Source organism: Hippocampus bargibanti, linkage group LG07 (genome assembly GCF_051943395.1).
Source record: "Hippocampus bargibanti isolate YZ-2025 linkage group LG07, ASM5194339v1, whole genome shotgun sequence".
Lineage (NCBI taxonomy): Eukaryota > Metazoa > Chordata > Actinopteri > Syngnathiformes > Syngnathidae > Hippocampus > Hippocampus bargibanti.
This window is the reverse complement of record NC_142740.1, coordinates 15,163,500-15,187,699: the sequence shown is the minus strand read 5'-3', so window position 1 is coordinate 15,187,699 and position 24,200 is coordinate 15,163,500. Positions and strand designations below refer to the sequence as shown.

At 41.3% G+C, this 24,200-nt stretch overlaps 2 protein-coding genes across 4 annotated transcripts in view; both read right to left on the bottom strand.

Annotated features, from left to right (window-relative positions):
* The window catches only part of LOC148895554 (discoidin domain-containing receptor 2-like), a 24,047-nt gene extending 18,220 nt beyond the window's left edge, over nucleotides 1-5,827 (bottom strand). For both annotated transcript variants that reach the window (XM_089001812.1, XM_089001813.1), the window contains exons 1-2: nucleotides 5,670-5,827; nucleotides 956-1,072 (exon numbers count right to left, since the gene is read on the bottom strand). In XM_089001812.1, the coding sequence (XP_088857938.1) occupies nucleotides 956-1,037 (82 nt within the window). In that variant the 5' untranslated portion in view covers nucleotides 1,038-1,072; nucleotides 5,670-5,827. The remainder of the gene's footprint in view (nucleotides 1-955; nucleotides 1,073-5,669) is intronic.
* A 1,279-nt stretch (nucleotides 5,828-7,106) lies between these two features.
* LOC148895553 (UDP-N-acetylhexosamine pyrophosphorylase-like) lies at nucleotides 7,107-24,168 on the bottom strand. Of its 2 annotated transcripts, XM_089000698.1 has the most exons (11): nucleotides 24,034-24,168; nucleotides 22,738-23,044; nucleotides 18,586-18,790; nucleotides 16,253-16,428; nucleotides 15,996-16,168; nucleotides 12,876-13,069; nucleotides 12,665-12,805; nucleotides 10,984-11,172; nucleotides 10,641-10,691; nucleotides 9,522-9,588; nucleotides 7,107-8,422 (listed from the first exon to the last, which is right to left on the bottom strand). In XM_089000698.1, exons 2-11 carry the CDS (start codon nucleotides 23,021-23,023, stop codon nucleotides 8,330-8,332), a joined length of 1,575 nt encoding a protein of 524 aa, XP_088856824.1. In that variant the 5' UTR covers nucleotides 23,024-23,044; nucleotides 24,034-24,168; the 3' UTR covers nucleotides 7,107-8,329. The 2 variants fall into 2 exon arrangements, with proteins under 2 accessions (XP_088856824.1, XP_088856825.1); XM_089000699.1 differs by lacking the exon at nucleotides 10,641-10,691.
* Nucleotides 24,169-24,200: the final 32 nt, after the last annotated feature.

The following is a 24,200-nucleotide window of genomic DNA, read 5'->3' as shown; positions in this document are numbered from 1 at the left end:
GTGTGTGTGTGTGTGTGTGTGTGTGTGTGTGCGTGCCCATTGTGAATTCACTCATGCCCATTGTGCATTCACTCAATCTCAGTCATAACTGCGTCGTGCTTGAAAAAGTTTTCTTTTCTCCATTTTACAACTTCAGATTGTGATTTTATTGCCTTTTGACTAGAACTGGTCAAACATGAAAAATTGTGCACAGTTAATTCATTTTACTTTACAAATTTACATGGGCATCAAATTCCTCTCTCTTTAAGTAAACAGACATGATGTATACTGATACACGGGATGTTTTGTTTGAACATATTCAAAAAGAATGGCTAACAATCAGGCAAACCACATTGGAGTATTTAGTTGTGTTTGACCGGCTTAATTGAAAACAGGGATATCCGTGTTGTTGTCGTCAAAGCTGCAGGTTCATAACGCACAGGCTATTTTCTAAAAAAAAAGGGAACAGGCGGAGTGACGCAAGAGGATGTGGGAGGTTTTTTTATCTGGGATTTTTTTATTTTATTTATTTTTTGGACAGCAAGTTCACAGTGGCCTCTTCTGACACACTTTTACTGAATTGCTATGTTGTTTTCGGAATATGTACATCCAAAAATGAAACCAAAACAGGTTTGTACAGGCTTGTTCTACATTTCTAGACTTTTAACCATGACCCAAGGCCTTCCCTTTGCTTTGTTTTTTCCTCTGCCCACCAAATGATAAAATAAATGGCTTCCGTGTGAATGACAACAGAAAATATTGGTTTTATTTCATTACCACCCGAGTAGCAAAGAGCGGAGGGGCCGAGGCGGCATCAAAGAAGCAAAAAAAAAAGCCATATGGTTCCCAATCACTGCAACTTAACCCAATCTTAGAAGTCCCTGGACCCAAAAGCCAAAACTAACAAACGTTCCTCCTTTTGCCTTTTGCTAGGATATGACATATGCAGCTCTTGATGTTAAAAGCAAGAACATACCTGGGTTGACTTGTGAGCAGACGGATGCGAGAGAGGACACGAGGATGAGCAGTGACAAGCGGACATCGCGCGAGCGCTTCATCACAAACGCGTGTTTGGATTGGAATGGATCTCCACCTGGACACACACAAAAAATAAGTGTGTGAACACAGAGTTGAGAGTCATTTGTTGTGTGTCAAAAGTGTTTCTTCTAGTACGGTTCAAAAGTTTGTGGTGACTTAGAAATCTCCCCACCCTTGAAATTGAGCAAAATGTGAGGCAATCAACATCTTTTTCAAGGACATCTCTGCTAATTCCCCCAAGACAATGCCGAGCCACATTTTGTGTACTTAGTACTAAACTGGCCTGCCAGCAGTCCTGACCTGTCTCCCTTGAAAATACGCAGCACACTATGAAAATATGAAAACGGAGAGCGCTGGACTGTTGAGCAACTATACAACCTGCCACTCAGCTATAGTAAAGTCCAGCAACCTGAAAAGTCTTAAAAATATAAGCAATGAAGTACTGTGTTTATACTTGCCTGAACTGATTTATATCACGTGAAGGTGTCGAGTAGTCCACCATAAATACATGTCATGCGGCCAGTATTGACAAAGACATTAACGAGTGACTGAGCAGTCTCTGTCCCTTCATTTTAAACGCTCACCCGGCTAAGCTCTTCGGTTGGCTGCTAAGGTTACAGCCGCTTCCTCTCCTTTCCAGGCTAAGCTCGCTGCCTCTGAGCTAATGAAAGCCAAACAGCTGGCGGCTTGTGTGCATGTGGATGTCTCGAAAAACGTTATGCGGCTATAGACTTTCCTGTAAAAGCCCCTGTGTGCTTTGGGGTTTCAACCTCGAGAATTAGCATTAAATTCTACTTGGAGATGACTTGTTTTCCTTTTTTGCCAAGTGAGAGTGAACGGGGAGATGCGTGCAAAATACAAAACCAGATTTGTTATGTTTATTGCATCAGAATAGAATGACAAATGACTCGGATTTCTTATTCCGAAGGGGGGGCGGTTCCATTCAAACAAACATCAAGCAGCCAGTACAGGAAGTGGAAGAGGAGAAATACGCGACTCAGCAGCACACACCCTCGTGGATGAGAGGGATGAATCCGCTGTAGAGCAGCACAGACACAACGAGGAATTTCCGATAAACTGACCGCACGTCGTTACATAAGTCGCTTCAACTTGATGTGACTCAACACTCCAAAGAGGAGAACAACGGGAGAGCGCTCAAAAAGCCAACGTCAATTCTTCAGCTGTTTTTCCCAGGCGTCAATCTTACTTTGTCCACAAAATAAAATGAATGATTACAACAGCAAAAATGGAATTTACTGTGAGATAGGAAGACATATGGCTCCTCGACACAATATGAGCAATACATTTAATTCAATCAGAATCAGAAATCCTTTAAAAGTTCCACAATGGGGGAATTTGCAATCTACAGCAGCAAAATTGAAAGGGGGTCAAAAGATAAAACAAAGTATTCTATGCACAAAAGAAAATGTCAGGAGACCGAAATGTACAACTGCACAAAAAAGGTTGCATAAAGAGAACAGTGCATCGTGCAAAATATAAAAATACAGTATATAAAAAGCATATTTGATAGATGATATTTGATATGGGTGACTGTAAGACAATACCAATTAAAACCAAACAACACTGACAAGCATTCAAAACATACCTGGTTTTACTTTACATTAGCACCTTGGTGATCCAAGTTTAAATTGTTCAGGGGTGTCAGACTGATTTTTTCTGCGGGCTACAATGTAGTTACGGTTTCCTCTTGAGGGCCGTAATGAATTTGGAGAAACCATTAGAATGTTTAATCTCTTCCACATATTACACATAGAGCGGACAGCAAATTAATGAATAACAAGTTTTCAAATCTGAAGTCAAGAATATTCACTGTTATTGTGGTTAACATACGACAAATTTAAATTTTGATTCGGACTTTAGCAAGCATCATCGCTCTTGACATGCTTGATTTACTTTCGCGGGCCGAATAAAATGATACGGTGGGCCAGATTTGGCCCCCGGGCCTTGACTTTGACACCAGTGGTATAGTCCATGCTCCACAATGCCATGGAGAATGACTTTTTGGAGACCTTTGAAATATTTCTGGTCCACGGTGAAACCTCCAAATTTGAACACAATTCAGAATTATTGTGCAACGTGTTTTGAAGACTTGGGCTGTCCATCCCTGGAACGGAAGTTCCGCCCATCAGAGATGGATGCCCATGCTGAGATGGGATGGAGGACAGACTAAGCAAGAACGGAAGTGTGTTTTTATCTGTCCCTTTAATCGTCCCTAACTGGTGCCGGGAGGCAAAATAAGAAGGCCCGAGCATAACGACCAAACACGATATTTTCTTAACAGCAAAACCTATTTATTGTCCACAGTATTTTTATCGTAACACTGCCAACTAACGTACAGTTAGAAAACATTGTTCGTTTTTTTGTTCTTTTGACTTCAAGACGGCACCGCGAGAGTGGCTGCCTTTTGAGCAGCTCATGTATTTTGTTTTTCAACTTTCATTCCTTTCATCACTTTGCTGCAGTGAAATGTAAATGTCTCCACTGTGAGACTAATAAAGGCAAATCCAAATCCAATCAAAAACACCAAGTACCTCCAGACATCCATTTTACGAATGATCAATCCAGCCGAATAGAAAGCTGGCAGTTTTGTTAGATTGTCTTTCCGCTCACTAAGATCTTCATGCACCTACCCCTTCATTTGATGCGTGGATTTCTAAAAGTAAACTTTTTGTGATCATTTGATCACAGTAGCTATTTGAGTGTGAAATACAAATGTGTGATGCACACACGGACACCTTCTGGGCAAGGGGGCACTCAAGGGCTTTAAAAGGATGAGAAGGTACCCAAATCACAAATGGAGGACCTACAATGTCCATCTCTGGTGTTTTGAAGCACAACCAGATGTCTGACATTGAAAAATATGGGCTGAAAGTTTGGATTGACTCCCCCTGGCTCCAAAGTGGTGATGCCTTTGCAAGAATGCAAATAAATGAGCATGGATCCTTCCTCAAATTTCTTCTTTCTGACTTCCTTCCTTCAATATTTCCTTTTTTTAACACTTCATATTAACTCAATCCATCCTCCCTGCTTTTCTTCGATGCTCATTTCCTTGGTTACTCTGTTCTTTTCGTCCAAAATTCTCTACCTCCTTACCACCTTTACATAGATAATACCATAAAACTTTGAATATAAATGCATCTCCTTCTATGTAAATAATTGTCCAGATTGGAGGTTTTGTAGTGTATGTGCCCTCTAGTATAATGGCGGCGGTCGTTGTGACCGTCAAAGATGTGTGAGTGTCACGTATGTGTCAAAAATGCAACTGTATGCATGTTGCGTGTACCTGATAGATGAGGACACATTGACCTCCTTTTCAGCTCGAAGTCAAATACGCAAAACAAATCCTTGTGGGCTCAACTGTTGTTGTTAGTTGCCAATTTACCCCACCCCCAGCATTCCAAAAATGAATTAAAACACTCATCGGACGATGCATTCACATTTTCAACTGTCCATAAAAATATATATATATATATATATATATTAACATTTAAACTATTAAAAATGGAAAGAGAGGTTTGCCACTTTAAATGGTGAGACAAAAGTGTTCTTTTTACCTTTCATCTTTTTCTTCCAGTTGGCTTTTACGCATGAATCCTTTCGTCGTGATATGAAAGCGACTTTTGTGCCCCATTCCTTTCACCTGATATTTTTATGTTTTCTTTCTTCCTTTCCCAGACGCCTTTCATGTTAACATGCTTTCTTTGCGCAAACGTTATTTTCACCCCTCACAATTTTTTCCAGGTATCCTGTCCACCTAACCCCCATCCTCCCTTCCCATCTTTCTGTATCTGCAACAACTTGAGAAACCATTTTATTTGTTCAGGACTCATCAAACGCGATTCTTTACTGTTGATTTAAAAACTATGTTTTAAAAAAGAAGGGATAATGAAAAAAACATTTCAATTCTTAATAACCCCAAACGCTCTCTTTCAGTCTTTAAAAACCATGATTTTCTTGAATGGCAGTTTTTAAATCGGATTTTCCAGCCGATACTACAAGTCCCAGAATGCACTGCAAACAACTGCCGCGGTCTCATCTATCACTCTCATTCTTTCTCTCCTGTGAAGACAGCTTTCATAAGTGCTCTGTTCGAATATTTGAAATATGTTGATATTGAAATTGTCGGTCGATAATAAGTGGATCAAGGCAGCCGTCCACCAAAATATTTTAATGTGCGGCAAAATACTTCCTACTTCCTGACTACGGCGGCTTTTGAGGGTCAAAATAGTTAGTTTTTAATAATATGTTCCGAGCCGATATTTATAAAGCGAGAGGCATTACTTTATCCCACTTATTTTATGCTCTTCTGCTTCTGATTTAGCACCGCACAAAGGTATGAATTCCAACTCGAATAATTAAATATGAAATTAAAGTCCGAATCCGACGTGGAAGACTTCAGTGCAACCCTGAAATTGACCCGTGTGATTTGGGGGGACGGGCGTTTGATGCACGGTGATCAACAATGTTCAGTTCAGACGAAAAATAATTTATCAGATTGGTTCTGTCTTCAATCATTGCAAAACCCGCAACTTGAACCCCAGAAGCTACCAAAGAACGTGATCAGCTTGATTCTTCCTATCCAGCAAACTTGGAAACCTAAAAATGTATATAGAATGAAAACGTTGACTTACTTTTGTCCTTCAGACCATTTGTCCAAAGATTATTATTCCAGTGAGGCAACTTTCCTTGAATGTCTCGCTGGCTCGCTTCGGCGGCGCCTTTGCTCAGGCCAATATGGCCAACCCCGCACACTTCGGAGGGAGGGATACGAAGGGGGAAATAGAGGGAGAAAGAGAAGCAGAAAGAAGCGGGGAAAATCCCGTGCATTCTGTGGATTTTTGGGAGTCAGCCAAAGTCCCAGAATTCCACATGCCACACATAAGGTTTCAATTTAAACCTGATCCAAAGTCTCCATTAGAAAGCTTTCTTTCCTGCCCTGAAAAGAGTCTTTCTTTTTGACAGCCGATAGAGTTTCAATGTATTGCTTGTACTGCCATGCAATAATTTAAAGGACAACCGACGCCTCCGGACAACTTGTGTCAATAATTTGTAAAATGACTTCAAATGACTTCTACTGAGCGTATTTTACAAAGATTCCACCGCATATAGCTATATTTTACGTTTTAAGACTCGCGCTGAATATTCCGGAAGTCTTGTTTTTGAGTTGGTGACGAGTCCGTACGTGACGTCACTGAAGGAACATCCCTGACCAAAAAAAAAGACACATTGTAGCAGTCCTTCTATCACGTCAATGTACTTTGCTGTACTTGTTTGGTCTGAAAACCTTGTGTTGCACCAAAAAGCCGCCAGAAGAGGGCGGCCAAGCTCCATGGAAGGAATTTATCAGCCTGTCGAAACGGGCTGATTAATTCCCCACAGGACTTTGGACGCCATTTTCTGCCTCTTTTTGGCCTCAAAATGGCACGGAATAAATTCTTTAATCAATTGCAAACATGTATGCTTTCCTCTTCAGAACTACAGTAAAGTCTCGTTATATCGATATCGGATATATCGATAGTCCCGGTTATATCGATACTATTTCTATGCACGCACGGAGAAAATTACATGCAAACAGGGTTCGGATATATCGATAGTCCCGGTTATATCGATTTTTTTTCGGACTCCCTTGAATATCGATATAACGAGACTTTACTGTATTTGAATCATATTCATATAGTGGATGTGTAACAAGAAAGCATATTCTCCGAATCTGAAGCCATTGTTTTGATTCACACGCAATGCAAGACGTATTGGCGTGACGTCACAAACTGGGGGCGGGACTTAATGAAAATGCCCAATTCGCAGCTCAATTTTTTGCAGATTTTGGACACATTAAGTCATTTTTATTGCCGTTTTGCATTTGAATAAAAATATCATACTATGTGTTTTGGGTATTTTAGATGCTATAAAACGTTTTTCTGATGTCAGTTAGGAAACAAAAAAGTGACGTCGGTTGTCCTTTAAGGGTTCAAGCATTTTTTTTCTTTTTTTGTATGACTCACAAACCATTTTTTCAGAAGCATATGGTCAAACCAGATGAACAAAATTCGAGTCATCTTGCAGTGGCGTCATAGTGGAGAGCAAATTTTATTACTTGATGTTTTATACAGTACAATATTATTGACATGTTTTTCTTTTTCAAAAGCAAGTAAAAAAAAGAATTGTTCTTATTGGGGGGAAATGTAAGTTTTGAGACGCGTTCATGGTCACGGAATGAATCAAATTGAAGGCGTAACTTAGTACTAAGAAGACTGGCTAAGTCAATCACCAGATTTTAACACAAAAGAGCAGTGGTCCCCAATCCTCTGTCCATGGACCAGTACAGGTCCGTGGGTGTTTTGGTACCAGGCTGTACAGAAAGAATAAATAACTTCCATCTGTTCTATTTTGGAATCTGAAATATTTTAGTTTGAAAAATGAACAGCTTTTCTGTTACATCCGTTTACAGTATGTCAGCTCAGAGGTCGTCATAATGCATTTAGCAGAGCATGATGACACCAAGCGGTATAGGGATACTTTGTCCTTTCCTCAAATCGACTTTATTCTGGAAATAATGATTCCGAGGACACTCCTACCCTAATGCAAAAAGCACAACTCGCACTAGTCAGAAACACAATTGTGGTTCCAAAACAATTGTGTAACAGGGTTGAGGGTACAAAACTACTCAAAGTGGAGTTTGAGTTTGGGGGAAAAATGTGACTTAAATTTTTAACAAATGAAACCATCCTTCTGTATGATGGACGCAAACCTTGTAAGACTTCAGCTCAGTGAGCATCGAAAGCAGGGAGTGCAAATTGTCACGCTCAAGGCTGGGTAAAAACATTTCACTGATGATTCACATGTGGCAGATTCGCAATAGGTGGCCCTCGCCCACATGGTCTTCCACTTTGCTTCCCACATGTCGCCACAAAAAAAGCAGAATAATGTTCCATCATTAAGAATTAGTTAGTTGTTATTCAAAGGCCAGATCATTCCAGTTCCAATGTGTTCTTAAAATCATGAAGTAAACTTGAGCAGATGTGAACTCCCTCATGGCAGGATACATAATCTAATATAAAAAAAACAAGTCACATCCGCTAAATAAATAAATGCACCGGACCCACAAGCTCTCCTCCCAAAGGACCGTCGTCATACATACATAGGGTGCTCACTTCATCTTGTTCGTTTGTTTAGCGCATTGGTTTCATGCGCATTTCCGCTGACGCCGTTATTGCACATGGATGACATCACAGCTTATCCTCGAGTATAAAAAAAGGTTTGGCGTCTTTTGATTGGTTCCCTGCTTCGCCGCCTACACGCCGTTCTTGACCAGCTCATGGATGCCACTCTCGTCGATGATGAGTGTCGGGTGGAAGTCTCGATCCTTCACTAGGACTTCCAGACCCTGTTCAGGAATAACATTCATGTTAATGGGACATAAGCTTATTGTTTCACGCTTCGGAACACTTTGATGAGTGCTTATGTCACAATGTTGTGTGTCACTGGCAAGTCTAATTTTGTACAAATGAAAAAAATATATTTCATGTGACAACGGTGTGGGCAGTTGTTAATGATTTGACCTGTAGTCTTTTAAAGGACAATCGACGTCACTTTTTTGTTTTTTAACTGACACCAGAAAAACGTTTTATAGCATCTAAAATACCCAAAACACGCAAGCTGATATTTTTAGTCAAATGCAAAACACCAATAAAAATGACTTCAAGTGTCCAAAATCTGCAAAAAATTGATTGAGCTGCGAATTAGGCATTTTCAGAAAGTCCCGCCCCCAGTTCGTGACGTCAAGCCAAGACGTCTTTCATTGCTGGAGAATAAAAACAATAGCTTCAGATTTGGATAATATGCTTTCTTGTTACACATCCAGTTATGAATATGATTCAAATAGTTCTGAAGAGGAAAGCATACATGTTTGCAATTGATTAAAGAATTTATTCCGTGCCATTTTGAGGCAACATTGGGGGGAAATGTATCACCCAAAAAGAGGCAGAAAATGGCCACCGAGCTGTGAGGAATGTATCAGCCCGTTTCCACATTCCTTCCATGGAGCTTGACTCCCCCTGCTGGCGGCTTTTGGATGTAACACAAGGGTTTCAAAAAAAACAGTACAGTAAAATACATTGACGTGATGGAAAGACGCTACAATGCGTCTTTTTTACGGTCAGGAGGCGGTCCTTTTCTGACGTCAAGTGAGGACTCGTCACCAACTCAAAAACAGGACTTCCTGAATGTTCAGAGCGAGTCTTAAAATGTAAAATATAGCTATATGCGGTGGAAGCTTATTAAAATACGCCCAGTAGAAGTCATTTGAAGCCATTTTACAAATTATGGACACAATTTGTCCGGAGACGTCAGTTGTCCTTTAAGCCTTCGCTACAGTACGTCAACGTCACAATATATCTTTAATATACGGTATATTAAAAAAAGAAAGCATTCCCTTAATAAAATACGTATCATGAAAACACATCTGCATAAATGGAAGATCTTACCTCTCCCCCATAGGACACCAGCGATGAAATCTCACATTTGATTGGATGATCCATTTCGTCTTTTAGGCTGGACAAGAAGGGAGACATAGAGAATTACACAAAGACTGCCCGGGAATTGTATGTAAAAGGCTGCGAATCCTCGGCCCTTGAAGATAATTTATTCGTTCATTTTCTGAAAGAGTGCATCATCAGGAAAGAAGGCAATGATTAGATGTCATGAGATGAATGACGGCTCAGGTGCTCGCATATCCACCACGCGTGTGAGCGGGACATGCCGCCACACTAACATCATTCAATTTTTTCAATGCAAGAAAAAGGACAAAGGAAATGGGGAAGAAACAGTATCAGTAATTACATGTTAGCGGTCCCACCCAGCTTGGTGGGATGACTGATGAGTAAAGGACAAAAGACACATGATTGAGGAGGAAGAACAATCATAGTTCAGTACATTTCATGGTAAAAGAATTTAAAGTAATAAGAGTTTAGATTAATCATGCGCTACATGCCAACGTCATGCTCCTGTGGCCCTGATTTTGCGGCCGTTTCTTTGATTTCAAAAGTGGCAACAAAAAAAATGTTGGGAGGTAAAGTCGAAAGTAGGCTTTATGCCATGCAGTACAGTTCGGTGTGCTTTGGAATGATACACCTTAGCTTGGTTTGGCATCTACAATGAATTCAGAAATTGAGCACAATTCTGTGTCAACTATTTTCTCGGACAGCGACAATTGCTTTCAACACAACAGAGAGAGAAGTCAGTAAATCATCCATTTTTCAGTGCATAATTTGCAAAAGCTTCTATTCCTTCCCCCATCCTCTCCCCCTCTCTCTCTATTTATTATTTATGTATCTATTCATTCATTTGTTTTTTTTTTGGGGGGGGGCTTGTTAAATGGTTACAAATGTGTGAGTGTGCGACCACATTATTTCACTTTTCTAATAACGTTGAGTTGCAAACATCCCAACTTTTAACCAAAAATCAAAACTGCACACTCTGCTTAAGTGCACCAAACTGTACTTGCTTTGAGAAAATCGGCGATTAAAGAAAACTCAAACCATCTGCATGCACTCATTACTGCAGGGGGTTGGGAGGGGTGGGGAAGGGGGTGTCCGAATAATTACTTTCTGTTGCCATCATCTGTAACAGGGCCTGCTGCTCCAGCTCTGGAAACACTTGGGGGTGGGGTGCATGGTGAGCAACACATGCATGGTAGAACACACACACACACGCACGCACGCGCACGCACGCACACACACACACACACACACACACACACACACACACACACACACACACACACACACACACACACACACACACACACACACACACACACACACACACACACACACGCACACACACACACACACACACACACACACACACACACACGCACGCACGCACGCACGCACGCACCAAAAACAAACAAGTGATGCATACAAGTAGCGCAAGTCACATGCTCACCTGGGTATGGCAGGTACACGTGAACCATTCTCATCGATGAAGTGGCCGCCGGCGTTCAGCACCCAGCGGTGGTGAAGGGACATGAGGGCGAGTCTGGCAGTGGTGGGCGTGTCCTTCCCGTCTTGACGGTCGGCGTTCTTCAGCGGAGAGAACTCGTCTTCCCTCAGCACCTCGTACACTACAAAGGTCCTGTTAGGAGACAGGTACAGTGGGACCTTGGCTTACAAACTTAATTGGCTTACAAACTTAAGTGTATACCCCCAAAATTAATTTCCCATAGGAAACCATTAAAATGAGAATAATCGTTCCCAGGTCCCCATAAAACATAATTTTCTACTTTGTAATTTTCTGAGCCTTAAAACTACACAAAATATACCTCATTTTATGTATAATAAATGTGCGATAGTATTATGATTAAAGAAATAAACTGTACTGTACAATAAAGTCATTTTATTTCCCTTTGTGATGGTCGTTAATGGCTTGATGATGAATGGAGTGTCCTGTTTCCTCAGCATTAAACACTTGATGAGGAACATAGGCTTCTTTCACCATCTTGAGGAATGATCCCTTGTAGGTGCTTTCTCTGTGACAATTGTATCTAGTTCCTCATCAATTGTGATCTGTTGAGCTGGGTTGATAGCGTTTTGCATCAAGTGTACAGATGACTGGTGCGGCTTATTTATGGAGCCTGATTGATGGGAATTTTTAACCTTCCAGTCTGCACTCTGCTTTTGAACTATCAATGTTGAAATGGGTCCAAATTTCACTGTTTTCTGTCCATTTTCTCACTATTTCACTTTTGTTTTTTTTGTTTCAAACTCTGTCATCTCCCTTTCGTGTGTGTGTTTTCTCACTCTCTCTGTCTGCCTGTCTCTTTAATGTTTAACCCCCCCGACCCCTCTGCTGGGTTCTTGACCAATCACGTGGCTTTAACCGAATACGGCATTTCATTTTTTTTTTTTAGAACGGCCTCACTCTCTCTATGTCTGTATCCCCATCCCCCACTGCTGCGTTCTTGACCAATCAAAATTTAACGTTCATAAACCGAAAAGTTCGTAAGCCAAGGGGTTCGTAAACCGAGGTTTCACTGTACCTCTGTAGAACAGCCATTTTTTTAATATTCTGATTTTAGCTAAGATTCACTGCTCAATTTCTTCGTTACTCACACAAATAGATTACAAATAGTTTAACAACTTGCAAATCTTGATTTATTTCTAGAATCAGATTCATCGTGCTGCTCCTTCTCATGTGGGTACCCAACTTGGCCACCGGGAGGCGATATAATAGTCCCATAAACATACAAAGACAAAATTGACTTTTTCTACAATCCTTTCAACTGTAAGTAACTCAGTAAGACAAGAATTTCTTGTAGAGGTGAAAGAAGAGATGAATCTTTGTATTATTTTACATGTTCGATACATATTCGGCTACTCGCACAATCATTGACTGCAACTAGTAGCACGGCAGTAGTAGCATTTTGCATTGGTTGTTAGCATTAAGTTCCCTAAGGCTATTACTGAGGAATGACAAGCGACAATTCCAACAATTTCGACTTCAGTGCACCCCTCATCAGCAATGCTCAAAATGAACAAATCACAAAATGCGGCTGTGTAAATCCAGCCTCACCCACAATGCAAACTTTGTGAAAGCAGAATCCAGGAGTCAACACACAGCTGCTTACTTGGCAAACTGGAAGATGTCAAAGACAAATTTTTCCATTTTAATTCCATTGGGTTTGTCCGGAGTAATGAGTTGACCCTGGTCATCCACAAATGGGATCTTCTTTTGGGCCACGTGGTGCTGAAGCTTTGGTTCGTACTTCCTGATGAGAAAAGGCAACAATAAGAGTCTTGTGTGTCGAACCGAAGTAAAAACGGTTTAAGCGGGCGTACTCTACGATGTCTTTGAGGAAGGCAAAACTGAAGAAATGATTGGCCACGTTGCCCGCGTTGAACATGAGGCGACCGTCGGCGTTGCGCTTCTCGGCCGTGGCCAGGGTGATCTCGCTGTACTCCACCACCTGGTAAAGTCCGTCTACCTTACACACTACGCCGACGGCTTCCGTCGGGTTGCTTTTCTCCACAACCTGAAAACGAGATCAGGATCATCGTCATTTCAGACCGCATTAAAATGTCGTGTCTCGCAGTGGCTTTTTGCAGTTTGGCAGTTTTGATTGGTGGACAAGCGTGATTGAAAATATGTGAGAATGGGCTGTCAATGCTCAAAATAACAATCAACAAATAATTTTTTAAAATATAAATTAATGCATTGAAAAAATGCATACATGTTAATACATTAATGTAACAATTGTATATGAGAGTGAGAAAGGCAGAGAGAATGGGAGAGAGAGAAACAAAGGGAGAAAGAGAAAGAGAGAGAGAGAGAGAGAGAGCAAGCGAGAGAGAGAGAGCGAGCGAAAGACAGACAGGCAGGCAGGCAGACAGACAGATTTTTATCATGTATATTAATAGTTTTATGATGGCAACATTTTGGAATTCTAAATAGCATTGCTCAATAAAATGTAATGGTATAAGTAAGCGATAAATATCCCTTAAAAAGGAATAATACAATTATGATGATGATGTCACAAAGAGGGTACAGCAAGTGCTGAAGAATGAATGACTGTGTCTTTGTGTTGTCATATTTGTTATTTAGTTTTTTTAGTTTCCTTTCCTCTTCCTTTCATAACTTTGCTGCTGCGTTACTTCCCGGTAGTGTGAACGATGGCACGAATGGCTGCCGTTGCTCACGCGCACAAAAAAATCCAGTGCCTGTGAAGTGTCCTTGAGAGTTTTTAAAGGCGCTTAGAAATTAACTGTATTATTATTATAAATTTTGCAACACATTTTTCCAAGACGAAGAATAGATTATTCTGATCAGGTATTGCGACACAAAAACTAAATAAAATGTCAAAACCACAAAAGAGAGCAATGATTGGCCCACAACTTCTGCTACACGACGTAAAAACCGCCACAAAAAGATCACATTTCTACACTGTGAAATCGCCAGTTTTCCGAGAGAGAGAGGGAGAGAGAGACAGAGAGACAGAGAGAGAGAGAGAGCAGAGAGACAGAGAGACAGAGAGACAGAGAGACAGAGAGAGAGAGAGAGAGAGAGAGAGAGAGAGAGAGAGAGAGAGAGAGAGAGAGAGAGAGAGAGAGAGAGAGAGAGAGAGAGAGAGAGAGAGAGAGAGAGAGAGAGAGAGAGAGAGAGAGAGAGAGAGAGAAACGTCCAGTGCCTAATGACAGAGTACTGAGAGGGTTGGTGAGATGCCACATGAATTGCCTTAGGAACTTAATAGATAGCATACTGATCCTGAAAACCCGACCACGTATTTCCAAGATGCTCGATATAACGTTTTTGCTCTGATGTTTGCTGGGAAGAAAAGGTGACACGGATGCTTGGTAAGAAACAGAGGAAGCATATAAAGCACATAAAATCCAGAAATCACTTCTTTGCTTTTTTACACTGTAGTTAAAAAAGTTATTCATGACTTTATCAGAATCAGAATCAGAATCATCTTTATTGCCAAGTATGTAGAACACACAAGGAATTTGTTTCCGGTAGAACACGCTGCACTAGTATCGTTGTCAAAAAAACTGCTAAGTGGCACTATGAACCAGGAACAAATATCAATGTTTTCCAATTCAGAAATGTGTTTGAAAACACCAAACAAAACAACAGTTCATATTTTTGGAACACATTAGTCAATCACTTAACAACTATATACGTGTATTTGAGCGTGGGGATCCCTGTTATCTTTGATGCATCTCAGTCTGATGTTGTGAAATCAAACCGTCCTTAACAATTTGGTGAAGGACTCGCCTTCTTTGTTTCGCCAAAGATGAATCACAATGCATGGGACACTACCCAGGGGACACGCATGAATGATCGTCTGGATTTCAATAATGCCACTCTCTGACAGTGACTTCACAAACAAATCGCTACCAAATGTATTTATAGTCAAGAGCGTAAAAACATGCCAAAGACCCCTCCCAAAAAATTTTGGAAATAGCAATAATAGCAATAATAATAATAATAATAATAATAATAATAATAATAATAATAATAATAATAATAACAACAATCTTCTTTTCCTTTCGGCTTTTCCCTTCAAGGGGTCGCCACAGCGAATCAGTGTCCTCCATCTTCAGAGGTTTGATTTGCATGTTTGTTTTGGCCAAGCTTTTACGTCGGATGCACTTCCTGACACAACCCTCTGTATTTATCCGGGCTTGACAATAATAATAATAATAATAATAATAATAATAATAATAATAATAATAATGTTAGAATTGTAATCTAGGAGACCAAATACACTAGGCTTTAGCGCTACCTGCTGCTAGATTGTGGAAATTTCACCTCGTTGGAAATAAATGCATTAGTAAAATGTGACTGTTGTTCCATCTGACCTATGACCCTAAATGAGGAAACACACGACATGAAGCCGTTCGGATTGATGTACCTCAACGAAAATGTATATTATATCATCAATCACTTGATTGGATTGGATTTGCCTTTATTAGTCTCGCAGTGGAAAAATTTACATTTCACAGCAGCAAAGTTATGAAATGAATGAAAGTACAAAAACAAAATACATGAGCTGCTGGAAAGGCAGCCACTCGCGGCGCCGTCTTGAAGTCAAAAGAACAAAAAAACAAATAACATGACAACACAAAGACACAGAGAGTCATTCATTCTGAAGCACTTTTTGTACCCTCTTTGTTACACAAAGCAGTTTCACATGAAAGAGGAGAGGATCAAAGCGTCTCTTCACCAGTGAGCCAGGGACATCATGGTGGAATGTGCACGTCGACTACAAGCTAAATGTTGAAAGCAAACACGCAGCTGTAGCATCCATTGACAAATTGATTGGTCCTAATGAAGTTTCCAAGTATGTAATAAGTGTTAAATGAGAACCAAAAAACAACCAATGGCCCTAGCTGCAGGAAAAGACCTATAGTTACCCCCCACTCACAAAAAAGGGGAGGGAAAGGAAGTGCAATACTGACCTTAGCGCCACAGTCAGCATCCTTCTCCACACAGAAACCGACGAATGCTGGGTCAGCCACTTTGACCAGGATGTTATCCACGCAGTACACGTGTATGAACCGAATCCCCCTCTGCTGCATGTCGTCCAGGATGCCCTGATTGCCCAAAGCTCTGTACAGACCCCCGTTCCCATCTGACACACAGGAAGATATTTTTTTTTAGGTACTAATTTTACAAACGCAGACACTAACACGAGACGACACCTGCAATATATTACCAGGAGCCATGGAAAGCTTGCATTTATTCTCCAGGATGATTTTGCCGTTGTAGTCCATGGTTGGCAGCATGCCCTGCTGGAAGAAGATGATGTTGCTCTTGTCCAAGCCAAAGTAGCTTCGGCTTGAGAAGAAGTCCTTGGTGGATTCCATGGTCCTGCCGCTAGTCATGATGTACCTTAAGGTCAGACCCACCAGGAAGAGGGGGAATAAATAATTCATGTTTGTTGACGGCTAAACACATTGTGGGTTTCATACCAAAAGCTGTTTAGAATTGTGTCACATCGTTATTCAAAAAGTGGCTTGTACTTTAACACGTTAATAAAATAAACACAGCGCTCCAAATGGTTCTTTTGTTCCCTCCTTCATTAAAAAAAATAAAAATAAATAACGGTGCTCCCATGTACCTATAATTTCCTTTACTAGCATGTGACCAATGGGTGCATTGTTGACTTATAAAATTATACACCGATCCTCAAATAGACACCTCCTTTACCCCTACCCTCATCCTGAAAAGGTGAAATAACAGGTACTGCTAGTAAGTTGTAATGATTACCTTTACAAGGACTTTACGATGCGTCTGGTGCACTTCAATAAAATAAACGGCAAACCTCAAACAACAACCGACGTCTCCGGACAAGTTGTGTCCATAATTTGTCAAATGGCTTCAAATGACTTCTACTGAGCGTATTTTACAAATATTCAACCTCATATAGCTATATTTTATGTTTTAAGACTCGTGCTGAATATTCCGGAAGTCTTGTTTTTGAGTTGGTGACGAGTCCGTACGTGACGTCACTGAAGGAACGCCGCTGACCGAAAAATAGGACACATTGTAGCAGTCCTTCCATCACGTCAATGCTTGTTTGGTCTGAAAACCTCATGTTGCACCAGAAAGAGCCAGAAGAGGGCGTCCAAGCTCCATGTAAGGATTTTATCAGCCTGTGGAAACGGGTTGATTCATTCCTCGCAGGAGCTCGGTGGCCATTTTCTGCTCTTTTTGGGGGAGACATTTCCCCCCAATGTTGCCTCAAAATGGCACGGAATTAATCAATTGCAAACATGTATGCTTTCCTCTTCAGAACTATTTGAATCATATTCATAACTGGATGAGTAACAAGAAAGCATCTTCTCTGGATCTGAAGCCATTGTTTTGATTCTCCAGCAATGCAAGACGTCTTGGAGTGACGTCACGAACTGGGGGCGGGACTTTCTGAAAATGCCCAATTCGCAGGTCAATTTTTTGCAGATTTTGGACACTTTAAGTCATTTTTATTGGTGTTTTGCATTTGAAAAATATCATACTGCATGTTTTGGGTGTTTTAGATGCTATAAAACGTTTTTCTGATGTCAGGAAACAAAAAAGTGACGTCGGTTGTCCTTTAAATGAATGTTCCATTTTAACCCACAGGCATTAGTCAAGGCCCGCCACATCATTTTATTCGGTCCGCGAAAGCAAACCAAGCATGTCAAGTGCCATGATGTGTGCTAAAGTGAAAACTAGAATTTCAAATTGTCCCATGCAAACCACAATAACAGTCATTATTATTGACTTCAGATTTGAAAACTAGTTATTCTTTAATTTGTGCTCTATATGCAATATGTGGACGGGATGAAACATTCTAATGGGCTCTCAAATTCATAATGGCCCCCAAGAGGAAACCGTAACTACAATGTGGCCCGCGGCAAAAAATGAGTTTGACATTCATGTTTTAAACCCTCGGGGGAGAAAATTAGGCGCTGTGATAACGTACTAAGACAAAGAGACAACGCCGCTTAAGTTAAAAACTAGCGGGTGTGAATAGCTATAGGTCAGGGGTGTCAAAGTTATTTTTTGCCGCGGGCCGCATTGTAGTTATGGTTTCCTCTCGAGAGCCGTTATGAATTTGGGGAACCTATTAGAATGTTTAAATCCCTTCAAATATTACATATAGAGCACACAGAAAATTAATGAATAACTCGTTTTCAAATCTGAAGTCAAGAATAATGACTTTTATTGTGGTTGACATCCAAAAATATGAAATTTTGGCTCAGATTTTAGCAATCATCATGGAATTTAACAAGTTTGATTTGCTTTCGTGGGCCGAAAAAAATGATGTGGCGGGCCGGATTTGGCCCGCGGGCCTTGACTTTGACACCTGTGCTATAGGTGATTAGCTTGATTTTTATTGTGTACTTCTTCGGCCTTTATGGCATATTTCTTGATGTCCTTGACTCCACAAGGAACTTCCTTCATCGTCAATTCCGGTACTGATTCATCCGAGTTAAATGTGTCATTGAACAAGTCGAGGGCAGACACTTAGCGTGGCGCTAACAACGGACATACGAGCCTCACCAGGGAATCGTGCACTTGCTCTTGTGCTTCTCCGCACCTAGCTGTTGCAGCTTCAGAATGCGCTCTGCCTGAATTTGGAAGAGGGTCTTGTGGGATGGAAGCCCCACGTCATACATGCCTTTGGGGTAGGAGACCCCCAGTCTGGTTCCCTGACCACCAGCCAGGAGCAGCACTGCCACTTTACCCTGCGAGATGCATTCCAGACCTGAAGGGGCAAAAAAAATGAGATTTTTATCACATAACCTAACATTAAGATTAGATTGTTGAACAAGTCCATGCAAGATGATGAGCTCATGGTGTCGTGGCGCTACATCTAATCTTTAAAAATTGTCATAGTACATTTATGTAGCCTTCATTAATAATTAAAATAGAATTGGTCCAGTGATTAGGGCCGCCGACCTCACAGTGCAGAGGTCATGAGTTAAATCCCAGCTCCGAGTTTGCATGTTCTCCTTGGGCCTGTGTGGGTTTTCTGTAGGTACTCCGGGTTTCCTCCTATATTGCAAAAATATGCATGGCAAGCTGATTGAACACACTAAAATTGTCCCGAGGTGTGAGTGTGGGTGGTTGTTCATCTCCGTGATTAGCAGTCCAGGGTGTCCTTGCCAAGTGCCTGAAGACAGCTGGCATAGGCACAAACACCCCCCAAAGATCTTGTGAAGATAAGTGGCTTTGAAAATGAATATGTGAATGAATGAATTGAAACAATGAATGCCGTATGGTTGGAAAACGAAATCTGATTCTAAAATTTTAGTTGTGCTTTTTGTTCCTTCCTTCTCGTATTTCTCTGGATATCAAAAAAAAGCTATATGGTTGGTTTTCTTTAGTACTGTTACAGAAATACAAATAAACTAATATTTGGAGACACAAATGAAAGTAACTGCTTAATCAATTATTTAAAGAACAAAAAGAAGCTGTCCACCTGCAATGTCACTTGGCTGTGTTTTTGTACTTTGTAAACTCGCTCATTGATGTTTGCAGTCATCTCAAATGTGTCAGTATAACCGATTAACCCTTTCAAGGACAGCAGTCGCCCAAGTGGAGAGCCTATCTTTTTTTCAGGGTTACAATTTATCATTATTGCGATTGGCTGGCAACCAATTCAGGGTGTCCCCCGCCTAGTGCACGACGACGGCTGGGATAGGCTCTCGCACCCCTGTGACCCTAATAAGGAACAAGCGGTACGGATGGATGGAAGTTATCATTCTTGGGGCATGAAAAGGTAAATATTATTTTGATTGTCTCACGTTCCAGAACAAGTACATTTTTTTTACAGATCCTTGTATTGGATGTGATGAGAATCCGCCAAGTAGAAGAAAAAAAAACTTTGTATTATTGTCAAAATTAGTCAAACACGGAAGGAAAACCCAAAAAGGACCCAAGAAGAGTAAAGCTGCCATTGATATTTTTTATGGAGCTCGAAGGCTTTATGGATTCATAAAGTTTATGGCTGCTCGACTTACGTAAAGGCTCCTAGTGAGTCAACTGGCAATGTTCCGAAGAAAAACAGTAACTTGGGCAGACCTGCTAGACTTTGACTACACACCCAAATCTAGAGACATACACGCGCGCTCGCGCACACAAGCTTGTGATTTGCACTTGCTGGAGCGCAGTGACCTCATCGATGACAGTCAAAACCACTGTGTCACGGTTTGCAAGGTGGTGATGGCGGGTGCGGATCCCAAAAAGCAAGCAGGAGGGAGCAGGAGGTTGTTTGACAAATTGTATTAAATTAAAGGTCAGCAGGAACAAAATGTAAAACATCAAAATCAACTGAACAGAAAAAAATACAAAGTATCAAAAGTGTAAAAGTCCGCCAAGATTAAACAAACATGCACAGCATACAATGCATGCAATTGCAGACAAAGCATGCAACAAACAATGAACCGACACCGGATGGTCGTGCCGGGAGTCCTTTTAAGTGTCGCTGATTAAAACGACCAGCACCTGCGAGGCTGCAGGCAGGGCTGACGTCGCTACCCGTTGGTCGCCAATCCGAACGTGGCAGTCCGCCACTGATCGGGACGACCAGCACCTGTGCAGGTGCAGACGGGCCGACAGCGCCACCCGTTGGTCGGCAACCAGATCATGACAGTAACCCCCCTTCAAGGGGCTGCTTCCAGAAGTCCCAACAGTCTCCCAAAAGGTCCAACTCGCCAGGAAACGATGGTGGAGACGGCAACCGCTGCCTCTCCAGCATACGACGGGCGGCGGCCTGATGGGAACGGGACTCGGCCTAGGGTGGACGAAGACGCGGCACGGATCGTCGTGGGCGTGAGTGCGATCCCTCTCGCACATTCACGCGACGACGCATGGCTCAACGCGGACGTCGAACTGCCAGGCGCAGAGTGGCACCCCGGACGGCCGTATGGGACCAGGTCTCAGCCGGACGCGGTGCTGGTCGTCCCGATCAGATTGCCGATCAACGGGTAGCGACGTCAGCCCTGCCTGCAGCCTCACAGGTGCTGGTCGTTTTAATCACTGACACTTAAAAGGACACCCGGCACGACCATCCGGTGTCGGTTCATTGTTTGCTGCTTGTTTGTTGCATGCTTTGTCTGCAATCGCATGCATTGTATGCTGTGCATGTGTTTGTTTAACCTTGGCGGACTTTTACACTTGGCTTTCTTTTGATACTTTATATGTTTTCCGTTTTGATGTTTTACATTTTGTTCCTGCTGACCTTTATTTTAATAGAATTTGTCAAACAACCTCCTCCTCCCTCCTGCCTGCCTGCTTTTTGGGATCCGCACCCGCCATCACCAACTCGCAAAACCGTGACACACTGTGTCTACGTCAAAGATAAAATCAAAACCAGATGACCACCACCGTAATTACAGTCCACTCCTCTGTTGTCATCTTCCTTTTGTGAGGAAAAAGTTTGCCTCAAGCACGAAGGATTGTGCAAGAAAAAACAAGAAACACAAGATGACTCTAGGGGGTATGGGGGGTGGTTGGGGGGGTTCTTAAAGTCACTTACGCCCAGAGAGAAATAACACAAAATTTGAAAATACAGTTGAAAAATTAACATTTCTTCAGGGTGCAAATTGTCACCATTGTAAAACCTTTTTTGGTGTGATGTTTTTACATTTTAAGAGACGTATAAGCATACAATGTTGACCACTGGATAATAATACTAAAATAAAGTAAAACTAGGTTATTCAGAAGCTCGCTGAGCTTAAGTCTCATAAATTGGTCTGCATCAAATTCAATCATGGTATCAAATGGGAATTATTTTTTAAAAATCACAGCCTGATACGCAATCAAAACACAACTCCGATTTCCTTCCTTTTTTTTGCTAGCTTTGCCAATGCTAACGTCGCCTAGAACCAAATGCCATTTCTGACACACTTTTTAGTTTTCAATTTCCTCCACAAACACACCCAAATGTTGGAAAATTGCCAAGTTATACATGAACACAAAATGGTGACTCAAACGTCAAACACTTCCTGTGACGCCGCTGCAAAAGGGTTTGCAAAAAGGTTTGCAAAAACGAAAACTGTGATGAAAACCAATAAGTTTGTCCGTGCAACAAAAATGAGACCAAACTTATTCACAAGTCACACAGTTTAATCAACATTTTCCTAGTGCGTTTGCTCACGATGCTTCAATATCTAGTGGATAAATTATTATTCTGATTTTACTGTATTCATTGTATTTAATATGCTGTCGCTGTGGATACAATAATAAATGGACGACGATTATCAAATTCAATAATTATTTTTGATAAATGGCAATATTATCTTACATAATGTCATTTTTCATCAAATTGAACTTTTTATCTTTGCAACATTTGCATTCGGAAAACAACAATCAACATTTTTGCCTATTTTCTGACATGTGACGGAACAAATGACTGTATCATAATTAATTTTGGTTTCTGTATTTATTGAACCATTAATTTGAAACAAAATCCGGTTTATGAATGAAGAGACGGAAAATGCAAACCATTTTGTTGTTGTGGCATAGCTTCTATCGTTCAAAGCATATCCTTGCTGATGTTCACTCTTGCACTAACAGCGTGTCTTGAAAAGAGTGAGCGTTGACAAATTAGTGAAATTAGCAAGTACTCAAATGACTACTTCTCAAAAACTTTCCATTACCAAGAGTAAAAAATGGAGAGGGTCGATAAAAATTAAACATCAGGTTTACCTTTTTGCTCCCAGCGTTTAACACTTCCCCTGTCCCTCGTCACGCTTCCCAGCACATCCTGAGGCACCGGCTCCATGCGGGCATCCATCTTTTCGTTCTTGCCACCGGTACTGGATGACTCCATGGCCCTCTTGAAGAAAGCATTGACCTCCTTGAAGTCTATCCCCTGCAGCTCCTGGTTCAAGCAGGCACGCTCATTCGGACTCAGCTTATCCCAGAAGTGTAGCAGGTGAGACTGGCCGGCCTCGGTCAGCCTTTGGAGGAGCCCGCTGGTGTTTTGGTCCATGATTTGGAAAGGTTCTGTTAACTTAGAAACATGGCACAGTGTGTCAATTAAATTTCAGCTCATTTGATTTCATTCTTAATTGTCATAAAAACGAGTATGACGGATCCATGACGGAGGAAGAACAGGAACGGGTTATGAGACTCCTACAAATAATACGCATTATTATGTATTGTTATTTAACAGAATGATGAAAATCATAGAAATATCATGAGTGTGCCTTTACAACCAAGGTGACAGTTCTGGTCAGTATTTGTAGCATGGCTGGTTGGTTGGCTGACTGATTGATGGGCGGCACACCCAACTAGTCTTTTTACATCTTGAACTCAAAAGACGGAGTGAAACATTAAACCCGTTAAAGCAGGGGTGTCAAAGTCATTTTTTGCCGCGGGCCACATTGTAGTTAAGGTTTCCTCTCGAGGGCCGTTATGAATTTATGGAACCCATTAGAATGTTTAAATCCCTTCAAATATTACATATAGAGCACACAGCAAATTAATGAATAACTCGTTTTCAAATCTGAAGTCAAGAATAATGACTTTTATTGTGGTTGACATCCAAAAATATGAAATTTTGGCTCAGATTTTAGCAATCATCATGGAATTTAAGTTTGATTTGCTTTCGTGGGTCGAAAAAAATGATGTGGTGGGCCAGATTTGGCCCGCGGGCCTTGACTTTGACACCTGTGCGTTAAAGCATACCGTTGGTCCACAAAAACTTGGAACTTAAGCAATTTACCACGCTATTAAGTTGCCAACGCCATTGCAATGCAATACTCGTTACAAATGTACGTTTTGTCCATTATTCACAATGTTACTTCCCATTAGTCTCAGGTGGCGGATAAAAGCAGAAAATACGGAATGTAAATAATTGTAGGTATGGATTTTCGAGGTGAAATTATATCAGTTGTCGAACATTGTTTTGTTTGTAGCAGCGCACCAAAGTATTTTGAATTGTTACCCGTAAAATAATAATGAATACGTGATTACGCGTCAATTCTTACTATAACTTACCAAGTGGGAGTGTCACTGGTATATTGGACGATGTTCCAGGTCACAATCGAGGCTTTCTTATCCGGGTTTGGGCGCCTCACACCAGAGACACCATCTCCTCATACGTCACGCTGACGTGGCGGGCGGTGAACCAATGCTGCCTTCAGAGGATCTTCGTAAATCTCAAA

Bases quoted from the DNA above. Each gene is read 5' to 3' on its own strand.
- LOC148895553 (XM_089000698.1), bottom strand. From the start codon at position 23,023: ATGGACCAAAACACCAGCGGGCTCCTCCAAAGGCTGACCGAGGCCGGC. The intron at 12,806-12,875 runs GTACGCCCGCTT...TTTTCTCATCAG, and splicing joins TTCCTCAAAGACATCGTAGA to GAAGTACGAACCAAAGCTTC. The intron at 9,589-10,640 runs GTAATTATTCGG...CTTCTTGTCCAG, and splicing joins ACAGATGATGGCAACAGAAA to CCTAAAAGACGAAATGGATC.